This window comes from Watersipora subatra, chromosome 7 (genome assembly GCF_963576615.1).
Source record: "Watersipora subatra chromosome 7, tzWatSuba1.1, whole genome shotgun sequence".
Lineage (NCBI taxonomy): Eukaryota > Metazoa > Bryozoa > Gymnolaemata > Cheilostomatida > Watersiporidae > Watersipora > Watersipora subatra.
Genome location: NC_088714.1, coordinates 24882751 through 24895247, shown reverse-complemented (window position 1 = coordinate 24895247; position 12497 = coordinate 24882751). Strand labels below are relative to the sequence as shown.

Here is a 12497-nt window from a genome sequence, read left to right as displayed (position 1 = left end):
GATACATACCCTGAAACTTTTCCTTGTGGTTTATAAAAAAGTTATTTCGGAATCAGAAACGGCAAGCCATTTCGTCGGACTAAGGTCTTTTCTCCACAATCTTATAAATTTCGCGTTGAGCTCTTACTCAGAATAACCGGCAGTCGACTACTAAAAGATGAGAGATCAACTGATGATTGTATTCCGCGCACATTTTATGGATAGCCTGTTTTCGCAAGTGTAAGGAAAATGGGTTTTTATTAAAGTGTCAGGTCAAGGTTGACCTCCGAAAGCGTTTCGGTAATCAACCTCACTACTGGCCTTGATTGCTTTCAAGTTTAAATTAAAATAGAGTTTCTAGACCATCCTTGGGTAGGAGCCATTGATGATGTGAAATGCTGGTTTTTAAAATACGCTTAACATAAGTAGTTTCCGCTATAAAACTGCTAAAATAAACGTTACAGTTTGCGGAGACACCTACCTGGTGGCCCTGGTAATTTGCACGTGTGTTAGGACGCTCATCATTAAAACGGTATTTGATCAAGTCGTTTAGCTTGGTGAAAGACTGCTTTTGTAACTGTAATATAATGTGAAAAGTTTTAACTGTTGCCATTGTCTTCAGTGTTATGGTAAATCAAGTGTAAATGGAAGTATAGTCGAAAAGATAATGGTCGAAACCGTTGTTGCCGACAGACTATTAGTCGAATCTATAGACTATTAGTCGAAATTGACGACTATTAAAAATACTTCTATTATAGCAGTATGAGAAATACTTTTGGTAATAAAAAAGTTTTTGTGTATAAAATTTATTATTAACATATAACAGCAGTTACCATTCAATTTTCAAACTTCATATCATGGGAATGGTTTTTGTGCAGTGCAAGTAAATTACGAGAAAAAATAACACAACATTAAAGGTTTTTAAACTTTTTCCAACTACTAACTTTCAAATTTCATAAAATGAAAAAGTGGTTTGTTGAAATATATTAAGAGAAAGAATAAAACAACTGTATGGGTGTTTAATGGTAACTGTAGAATAATTAGCAATTAGTGGCTAAATAAAGTCTGTTTTACTAAAACTACAATGAAAGATTATTTGGTATACAATTTTATGATTTTAATTCGTTTCAATGTTGCGGCGAAAATATCGTGTAGAGTGGTATAGAAGCTCATAGTAATTATCCATTGCAAACACCTCCTGGTTAAAATCATCAAAATCTTTATATATGTACTGTACTATACATATTAAAAACTAGTAACAGAACAATATGTTAATTTTAGTAATTATAGTTGCCTCAGTAGCTTTAGTGTATTTAGTGAAAGAAAATGTAATATTACAATGTACTACGCGCAGTATGTATTGTCGAGAGCACTTACCTTCGATACAGGCGTATAACATGAACATTGAATTTAACTTAAAGGTTTACTTGCAACAAAATTCACATTACAGTTATTTGGTATGAAAAGGTTCACCATGTCTTACTCCGCTGGGTTGCCAGTGCAAAGTATCTGGAAATGGGATTTATGACAAACACTAGTTTATGACAAACACTTCTGGTTCTACCGGAAACCCGTATCACCAATAGATGCTTGCTATTTTACAGTTTCGTTTCAGTCTGGTCTAATCATCTTGTCGTAATCTGATCATGTGACCCATACTTCCTGCCAAATAGAGCGAACGATTTCTACAGCATCTTTCGACTATCACAGTGACCAACAGGCTCATCATGTTTATGAGAGATTGATATGCACTCCTTCGAGCTAAGGCTAAAAATTAAATGAATTATCACGATAGGTTTTAAGATATCAATGCTCAAAGTAACAGCATTACAATGATGATGAAATAGACGCATAATGACAATAGACATGGTTTTATTGAATGTGTCAAGTATATCCGTGAAAATATTTTGATGAAGGAGTTTGCATGAAAGTGTAAACAGAAGCCATCGTGTTCAACTACGTCCCATTTGAGCCGTTTTGTAAAGGGATTACAATCTATGGCATTTTTGTGATGGTTGCAATTAACTGTTTGTTTTTGAGCTTTTAAGAGTTTATAATCACCTTTCCACATATTTTGCACCTACAACACAGCAGAGTAAAACATGGTGAATCTTTTGATACCAAATAACTGTAATGTGAACTTTGTTGCAAGTCAACCTTTAAGTGTTTTTAATTCACAATAATTTGTAATTAACAGCAAGATTCTGTTGCAAAAAAAGGCACAACGGCTTGAAATAAATCCCTAGGTGACCAATCAGATTAAGTTTAACTTATTTTAAATATAAAGTTTTTGAACTACAAAAAAATTTACTTATCACCAGAAGTGTATTAAAGTAAGCCAAATATTTTTTTATACTGTCTAGATTTGTATAACTATTTTTGTAAGTTTTCGCATACCTAGTCATTTCAAGAAAATTTCATAATATTCACAAATTACGTAAATTATTACAAGCTAACTGTGGTACAGACAAAGATGACTAAAAGTAACGGAGAGAAATAGTTTTGCAAGTCAACCTTTAAAGTATCAAGTAGGTATGAAGTTCAAATAAAATTTGTGCTAATGCCCTTTTCAATAAGTTTTTTTTTCAGTACAGCAAAACCTTCTTGCAACAAATCAATTCATTTTTAAATTTGACTTATTCATAGAATTATCCATAGAATTATTGTGTCCTCAATGAATTTTTCGGTTAAAATTAACTGAACATCAATTCATTACAAACTTCCTAAAATCCTTTGAGGCAAATCTATACATTTATAAAACGCAGCATATTTCGTACTATGAAAATAGTAATGATATAATAGCAATGTAATAGTAAAATATGGTAATAAAATAATTCCGCTTTTTTGAGTCTCCTCCAGGAGCCAAGAAACCACTAGTTTTCCTATTGATTGCTGGCTAAATTGAACCTGCGAGATCATTCTGTTGCGAAATATTTGGGTGGCTCAGGCTGCTGGAACATTCTCAGACTGACACCCTCATAGTAGCAAATGATAATGTAAGTGATTCCGTCGCCTGTCGTGATCACAGCACCTTACATTGCTGAAATGATTTCCTTTTCTCCAAATAGCTATCCGAACAGCACCACTCACTGTCTCCCTGAGCACTTTGTTTGTGCCTTGCAAGAGTTCTAGAATCTAGTCAAAACAATGAATTGTCTCTAGCTGTACAGCTTGTGACCTCATTAGAGATTTTTACTACCGACTAAGGACGCCATCTTTTTATCAGGCTTGTGTTCCATTGCTCATTTCACTCAGACTTCTGCACTGGCCAAAAATATTATTGCTTAGTGGGTTTTGTTTTCACTACAACTGGTGTTAGTTATATCTGGTTCTTTCAAATGAGCAATTCTGGTTACTCAATAACCCTTTCCTGAAATGGAATAGTAAACAGCACAATTATGGAATTAATATAGGAATTATGGAATATGTCAACTCTATTATCTCAAAAATCAGCTCTAATTCAGCTTAAACAGATAAGTGTAAAACAAAAAGGCCTGTCACTCTTTTTTCAGAATCGTATATTGTCCATTTTGTCTTACCCCACTCCAAGCTGGTATCCCTTTGTATCAAAAATTGATAAAAAATTAGAATGCCTTCAAAAATTGTGCTTTAGGGCGGTTACCTGATATGGACAGTTACGACCAGCGTCTGAATACCCTTAACGCTGAGGAGCGAAATTTGTTTTTAGACATTTGCAGCTTAAAATACTCAAATCGTATCTCCAATCTGTCTGACCATCCATTACATTCCTAATTCCTCAAAATCCAGACACCAACACCTTGCCAGTTTACATTATAGTATACTATAGTATACAGTTTACATTATAATTTACTTTATTATTTTTAGTTTTTATTTTTTGTCTCATGGTCAAATTTGCTTTCAGCAACTTGGACCATGAGACCTTTGACCAGGGTAAATATTGTTTAATATCTATCTAATATGCATTTCTTTTATGTAATTCATGGCCTGCTACCAGTTCTTTACCTACAGTTCTTTACCTCAGTCTACAAGCAAATTACACTTTTCATCGTTAGCCAGCCACATGTAATTACAGTGAATAAAACATCATCAAGTAAGCTAAGATCATCTTGAGTTAATATTTGCACGCATGTCAAGACTCAAAGATTAGATTGCACACAACTTTAGTATATTTTATCAGAAAGCATGATTATTTTTCTATCATTTGTAATTGTTTTTTTATTTTTGAAGTGGTCTTATTGCCAGGATGTTTCAAAATTTAAATCCACAAAACTTAATCGCGGATCAAGCGAAAGTGCGATTATGACGTCAATAGTTACAAGGAGACCAATAGAATAGAGACGCATCATGCTGCACCTTCAGTAATCGCCAATATAATATATAGCACGATAGCAACTAGTGACATCATTTCACATCTATTTTTTTTTTTGAGCTTTTTAACCGCGATTGACTCTTGCCCATTTCAATTTTGAACCCTAATGGCAATCAGATCACCTCAAACACCAACACCAATCACAATTGGTAGAAAAATACCGATACTTTCTGATAAAATCTACTAAAATTTGTGCGAATTCATCGTTAAATAAATACCAACTCTCAAACTCGCATACAACCGTAATTGCTACAAAATAGAAGGCTTACCTGATGAGACTTTTATTATGATTTAAACAATTGTTTTAGATAATGACCAGAGTGTATCTCATGGTCACTGCCCACATATAAGATGACCATTATAGAAGACCGTCTGATAAAAAAAGTCTTGTCCAAAAGTTTTGATGGTGACTGGTTTGATCGACTCAGTCACAGATACTCCAGTCTTCTCCTCATCGGAATCTCTGTAATAGTCGGAGGAAATCAGTTAGTCTCTCACAAGATTCAATGTTACACACCGACCGAGTTCACATTCCAACAAAATGCTTATGTCAATGATTACTGCTACATCTGGAACACCTATTCTGTACCTATGCGTGGTGAGACAATTACGTTCATCTTTTAAATGCTTTTCTTTGTAAAATATTGTGAGATAATGAAAATTTTTGCTATGATTTAAAAAGACGGAAAACATCTCATATCTTAACTTTCACTGTTTATTGTAGCCGGATCGGTTGATGGTCAAATGTATATTTTATTTAAAATGCATAGTTGTATGCATTCATGTTATTTTTCATGCAGTCTCAATGAAGAGATGTAAAACTAGTGTTCATAACTTACCCGATAAAGTACAGCTAAATTGATAAAAACCAGTTATAAAGCTGCTTGTTTCTTTTGTAAAACGCAACTAAAATTATCGAGTTTTTTGCTTAAATATTTTCAATATATAAAAGTTTTCCTTTGGCTATAATGTGAATGGGTTATTTATCGTTTTATGAGATATTTTTCCTCGGCTTGAATGCCAAATACAGCTACAAAGGCAGACTTTAGTTTTTTCCAGGTCACAGGTTTGCATGCTGCAAACATTTTGCATTAATTTAAGTCATAATGCTGTATGTTAGGGGAGCGTATGAGACCTTGACACCCAAACACGTAGAGTGACGATAGTATATAGACTGCCGTACCGACAACCCTGTGATGGAAATAAAACACTAAATTTAGGAAGACAGAATCTTTATTGGCGATATTGTTGAACAAAAGTTTTTGCTAAGTAGCATAACGTGTGATAAGATGGCAAATTGCGCCAAAATTTTAAAGATAGCACATGTTACAATGTTTCTACTTCGATCACCTGCAATCCTGCTGGTTAATGGCTTTGTAGAGCACCTGCCTGGTCCTGGCGTGAGGAGAGAGCATGTGATCAGCTATTACCAGTGGGTTACCTGGTTCCTCTTTATTCAGTCCATTCTCTTCCTCCTTCCCGTGCTGCTCTGGCGGTTGACTGACGTGAGCTCTCTTATCGACAGCCTTGTGCGCAACTTGCATTACTTATCGGACAAGTGCTCTGTTGACAACAGAAGAAACACCATCAAGGAGCTGGTGCTGCGTACAGAGTGGTAATTTCTTTTCACACTTCATGGAGATGACAATTGAATTTTTGTAGCTGTGTTTGTCATTTACTTCTCTGCGCTGCTTCCTACATGACTAGTGATATGTATGGCGCTGTCAGATTGGCTATACTTGGGGCACTTAGTTTGTTACTAAAAATGCAGTAGTTTAGCTCTGATTAGGGTATTGGCTGGTACATGATTGCGGAGTTGGGTAAAGTCTGTTGACAGTTGATAAATGTGTGCGACACGATCTTTTGCAAGGGATCTTTATATATTTTATTATTTAAAGATGAACTGACACAAATTTTTAGTTGATTTCAACCATAAGTACCATAATTTTTTATCATTTGTGATTGCTATTGATGTTTGAGTTGGTCTGACTGCCAGGATGTTTCAAGATCAAAATTAATAAAACTTGATCGCGATTAAAATGCTCAGATCAAGTGAAAGTGTGATTATGATGTCTATAGTTGCAAAGAGACAGACAGAATAGAGACACGTAATACTGCAACTTGAACACAATAGCCGATATCAACTAGAGCAACGATAACAATTAGTGATGTCATTGTGCATTCGATTTTAATCTTGAAACATCAGTAGTTGTCAGGTCGCCTCAAACATCAAATACAATCACAAGTGACTAAAAAATACCGACATTTACTGATAAAATCTACTAAAATTCTGTGTAAGTACATCTCTAAGGCTACGATAACCAAACGATTGCCTCTTGTTAGTCTAGTTGATGGATTCAAATTATGGACAGGCTCCTTCTGTATGCATATGAGTTGGAAGCTTAGCATCAAATGAAATCCGAGGAAATATTTTAGATTATGATCTGATAGCAAGTCATTCTTTGCTACCATTTGCCACCTGCAGGTACCTGTCATCTCACAATTCCCAGGATAAGATTAGCTGCTGCCAGCATGCCCGTTGCTCAAGGATTCTCAACTACTCCAGCTCTATATTCTATTTGTTTGTAAAGCTCCTTTACTTGGCAAACAGCGTGGGACAACTCTTTCTTGTAAACAAGTTTCTTGGTACGTCAACGTCTTGCTGATGAATTGATTAGTTTGATTCCTACAGATTTGACCTATAAAGTCAAATTTGACCTATAAAGTGATTTCTATCTCTTGATTTATCATACTATTAGACTAGCCACCCCTTTGGAATTATACAATTATAGTATGGCAGTTGTCAATATACCAGTTTTGTACATGTTTTAATGAAACCAGCACCTTCATGAATGCCTAATAAAAGTTAGTTTTTATTAGTTTGATGCAATATCATGAAATATTTTGCAAACTACACATCTGGAGTATGGTTTTAGCACCTGACGAGGGAGGTTTGCTCAGATCTCAAAACTGCACTTTTAGAATTTCTATTGTAAACCAGGTACCAATGTTGTAATGAAATTAAATATTAGTTGCTTTATACCTTGTTTTACTCCAGCTCCTATCTTAAAGATTGACTTGCAATAAAATTCTCATTACAGTTATTGGGTATCAAAAGATTCACCATGTCTTACTCTGTTGTGTTGTAGGTGCCAAATATGTGGAAATGTGATTACAAACTCTTAAAAGCTCAAAAACGAAATGCCATCGTAGATTGGAATCTCTTTATTTTGATGATGTAGCCATGAAATTTGGCTATTGTCTTGTCACGTGATGTTCTCACGTGAATTGAAAGGCCAATAAAAAGCTCAATATAAAACTTATCGTAGCATTAGTTTATGACAAACACTTTGCGTTTTACCAAAGACCCCGTATCAAATATAGATGCTCGCTACTTTACAGTTTTGTTTCGGTTTGGTCTAATCGGCAAGTCGTAATCTGATCATGTGACCCAATACTTCGCAAATAATTTTTGCAGCACTTTTCGATTATCACAAGTGACCAACAGGCTCATCATGATTATCAGACAATGATATGTACTCCTTCAAGATAAGGCTAAAAAATTAAACGAGTTTTTACGGTAAGTTATAAGATATCACTGCTAAAAGTGACAGCGTTACGATGACGATAAAACAGACGCGTAAGAACAATAGACATGGTTTTATTGAATGCGTAAAGTATATTTGTGAAAATATTTCGACGAATAAGGTTGCATGAAATTGTAAACAGAAACCATCTCTCACAACTGCGTCACATTTGAGCCGTTTTGGAAAGAGAATTCAAACTACGGCGGTCTCGTGCGGTTGCGATTTTCTGTTCGTTTTTGAGCTTTTAAGAGCTTGTAATCACCTTTCCACATATTTTGCACCTACAACACAACGGAGTAAGACATGGTGAATTTTTTCACATCAAATAACTGTAATGTGAATTTTGTTGCAAGTCAACCTTTAAGTTGAGTGCTTTGTATGTGAAGTTATCACAATTAAACTGGTTTTATACTTGTGAGGTATATAGTAACAGCTGTGACATGTTGCAGGGGGAAATGGGTACATGATGTGGGGCTGGCATAGCCTCACATCTCTCATCACTCAAGGAGAGCTTCCTCGCAGCGATATCTTTCCCACTACCACCTACTGCGATCTGACAGTGAGATCAATGGGTGAGCTCCTGTCACATTATAAGTGTGATTGTCGTTTTATCAACTGACTGTTTGCAGTTGTCATATACTACAAGACTAGTGGTCTTTAGGGCGCTTTCCAATTTGCTACACATTAGTGGCGTAGCTTCCAACTGTGTACCTCTTACAATTATAGAAGAAATGCTGTAGTTTTGCCTTGATTTGGGTACTTGATGGTATAAGGTCATAGAGTTGGGTAAAGTCCATTAGCAGTTAATAGCTGTGTGCGAAACGGTCTGTTGCCAGAGATCTTCATATGTTTTTTTATATTATAGGCTATGTTAACCAAATGCTTGCTATATAACAAACGCGTTCGGCGTATGGTAAAAATATTTTATTGGATTACCTTGTCAGTCTCCTATTGCTGTAAGTGGAAAGGGGAAGATAACTCCAAGTTTTTGTATATGCATAGCACTAACCAAATGCTTATTGGAAACAATCTTTTTTCAATAATTTGTCAGTCGTACTCTGATAGGGTATGCTACCATCGTGACATCATTAATAAAATGCTGCGCAACCAGTGAGGTCTATACCATTCGGTTACAAGTTCTGGCCAACCTAGACTTAACTCCATAGAACATGATTGCGGTCGTGTTAGTGTTGGTCAACTATTCTTTAGACATCGGTAAATCACCGTTTTCTTGCGTTCATCTGGCCAGATGGCAAAATGTTGCCATTTCATGTGTATTCAACTAGACTAGCTCTCAATTTTATATTCCTAGACATGTATTAACCAGTTAGCTCAGCAGTTCTAGCCAGTTAGCAATAAATTCACAATCATGAGACTCGCCAGATAGCTGAATATTGACAGGACGCAATTTCTTATCATACCGTAATTTAAAGTTGTAATCTGGATGTTTTTAGATTTTGAACAGGAGCGTCAACAAACCAGTAAAATACTGCTAAATGGTTGCTAGGAATCAAAATAATAGCTTTGGTTAAACCTCAGTTTTAGCAGTTTTACCTACTGTAGGTATTTTAACCATTTTTAAACCATTTAGTCACATTTTAACCAGGCATAACCACTAACATCTCAAGGGTGGTTGCTCATATCAACGAAGAGCAAAGAACACTTCCTGTTGTTTTAATGCCTGCTGAGTCCATTTACTGCTTGGGTACTTACCTTTGCTTTTTACGCATCATTGTGCAACTGTGAGTATGGTTCTATGGCTTCTAACCGTCCAACCTTGGATTCATCCCTCCTTGGATTCATCCCACCTTGGATTCATCCCACCTTGGATTCATCCCACCTTGGATTCATCCCACCTTGGATTCATCCCACCTTGGATTCATCCCTCGGCGGTAATTGAAGGTGAACTTACACAAAGTTTTAGCATATTTTATCAGAAAGCTTCGGTATTTTTCTATCACTTGCAATTGTTTTTGATGTTTGAGGTGTTCTGATTGTCAAGATGTTTCTAGATTAAAATTGATAAACTTGATCTTGATTAAATCAATCAGATCAATAGAAAGTGTGATTATGACATCACTAGTTGCAATGAGAATGATAGAATAGAGACAGGTAATGCTCCGACTTGAATGCAATAGCTGATGTCAACTATAGCAATGATAGCAACGATCAAGTTTTGTCAATTTTAATCTTGAAACATCCTGACAGTCAGATTCCCTCAAACATAAGAAACCGTCGCAAAAGACAAAAAGATACCAATACTTTCTGATAAAATCTACTAAACTTTTGTGCATGTTCATCTTTAAAGACAAAGTCATTGAAAAGTTTTTGGTTAACTAAAACACTAAAACTTAAATGCAATAGCCGATATCAGCTATAGCAACAATAACAACTAGTGATGTCATTTCGGCACCTATTTTTCTTCTGAGCATATTAACTGCAATCAAGTTTTGTTGATTTTAACCTTGAAACTACCTAGCAGTCAGATCTCCTCAAACATCAACAACTATCGCAAATGATAGAAAAATACCGATATACTTTTATAAAATCTACTAAGATTTTGTGTAAGTTTATTTTAACACTGAAATAAACAAGTTATACATAGCGGCGTCGCTCGGGTGGCCCCATTAGTGCCTCACAGTCTACATTGACGCTCTTAAAATGTGTTGCAGGAAGAAATCTCCACATGTACACAATACAGTGTATTCTGCCTGTCAACTTATTCCACGACAGGGTATTCTTCCACCTTCCATTTCATAGTTGCCTGTTGACTTTAGTAGTTTACTCCCCTTACCTCGCTCGTTTCCTCTAGCTCTCACTCATTATTAACAAAGTCTAATGGCTGAGGATTTTGTGTTTGTTATGAGGAAGAGAGCAAAAAGTTGATTGGTTAATGAAACTATGATATTGTGATGCCTTTATGTTTGACAGCTCTACTTGGCCATCTGGCTCTGGCTGTTAATAACCTCCATCTTGACTTCTATTGGTGCATTGCTTTGGTGTAGACTTCACTGGTTCAACAGTAACTTTGTGGCCACTCACCTCCGCCACAAAAACAGATGTAGAGATGAACGAGGCAGTCATCTCACGCGCCGGTTCATCAGTAAGTCGGGCTCCTTAATTTATGCATCTTCATTACAATGTTTTATATTCTTGTTACTTGGGCTTTAAACCAGATGAGAGCTTTTTACCAGAACTTGTAGCTGTTCTGGTTGCCACTTTTCAAGCTTTTTTACGTGTATAATTGATAAACAATTACCATCTATGGCACATAGTCTATCATTGAAGATTACATTGTTGTGTTTCTGTATTGTAGCTGAGTATCTCACCCCGAACGGGGTTTTCATCTTAAAGGCTGTCTATAGGAATACAAGTTGTGTAGAGTTTGATATGTTAATGGCCGGCCTTTGGGATCAGTTTTTAAAGAAGTACTCAAGTAGGAGAAGGATTGAAGGATCAGACTCACTCAGTATTTCCGATCCAAAAAACTTTGGCTATAAGCACCAGTCTGAGCCAGTCGACATGAATGGAGATGGCTATGAATCTAGTGTTATTGTCTAGACAAATGTAACATTACAGACAGGTTACAACAGGTGTTTGACTGTAAGATGCATGTTTGGGATACTGCGATGCACACGTGTATTTTAAAAATGAAATGAGCCTAATCATGGATTCAATAGAGCTCTTATGGGCTGCTGTTTTCAGTTGTTATTGCCTTTGTTATTTCGTTAACTGGCAGTCTGTCGTGTTTCAGCTTTGTTTGTATAAATGGCTGGTGATCCATTGGAATAAAGAGTCGTCTGCTATCTAGAATGCTCGCATAATCTTGTTTTAGTTACATTTAGTGATCACATATGTATGCTTGATTGCCAGAGCCTGTGAGTGTAGCAGGTTTTATAAAACCTCCATTCTGAAAATGTGTAAGAGTGTATTCAGACCTGACAATGGATAGCAGGTACTCCATAGTTGAAGGCTATGAAAGGGATTTGCGACCCTTCCTCGAGGAGCACTATTTGTTTTTAATAAACTATTTTTTGGCAAAGTTAGTGACAAGTTAAATTTTTAAACGCAAATTTTTGTGTAGTAAATGGTGTGTTGCTTTATCACCATTTTATTTATTTTCAATGTTATGATATGCTCTAAAGTAGCTGATAGGAGACAATATTCTTAGAACTCTTTGTAGACTGCAATGCAAAATACTAGGCAAGTGATCACAAAAGTGCTACTTATCATGGCCAACTCAAGCAAATGACATTCTAATGCAAGTTGTTACAAGTTGATAATTATACATATAGAACATGATAGGTCAACAATAATAATAAGATTTGAATAGGCTTATCAACATGTGGCTATATGGTACTCTACATCAACCACCCATTTAAGGCTGTCATAGCCCAAGTTTGAACATATAATTTGAAGCTATATCATTTGTTAGACATGGGCCAGATATTCTTGAGTGGGTTTTCCACATGCAACTGGAGTAGCATAAAAGTAGGTCATGGTTAAGTGCTTGCGGAAAAGTGGGTGACGAGGATAATGGTAGTTATTGTCTGGGAATAGACAAGAGTTTGGAAGTATGA

The 12497-nt window shown here is 35.8% G+C and overlaps 1 protein-coding gene across 2 annotated transcripts; it reads left to right on the top strand.

The window, feature by feature from the left end:
* Window positions 1-256: 256 nt before the first annotated feature.
* Window positions 257-11730, top strand: LOC137400090 (innexin unc-9-like). 2 transcript variants are annotated; one of them, XR_010979218.1, is made up of 7 exons: window positions 257-351; window positions 4639-4928; window positions 5711-5945; window positions 6816-6976; window positions 8367-8489; window positions 10849-11020; window positions 11234-11367. XR_010979218.1 is itself a non-coding variant. In XM_068086398.1 (6 exons), the coding sequence occupies exons 2-6, from the start codon at window positions 4682-4684 to the stop codon at window positions 11476-11478; spliced, it is 1011 nt and encodes a 336-aa protein (XP_067942499.1). In that variant the 5' UTR covers window positions 257-351; window positions 4639-4681; the 3' UTR covers window positions 11479-11730. The 2 variants fall into 2 exon arrangements, 1 of the variants encoding a protein (XP_067942499.1); XM_068086398.1 differs by lacking the exon at window positions 10849-11020 and having other exon boundaries at window positions 11234-11730.
* The last annotated feature ends 767 nt before the right edge of the window (window positions 11731-12497 follow it).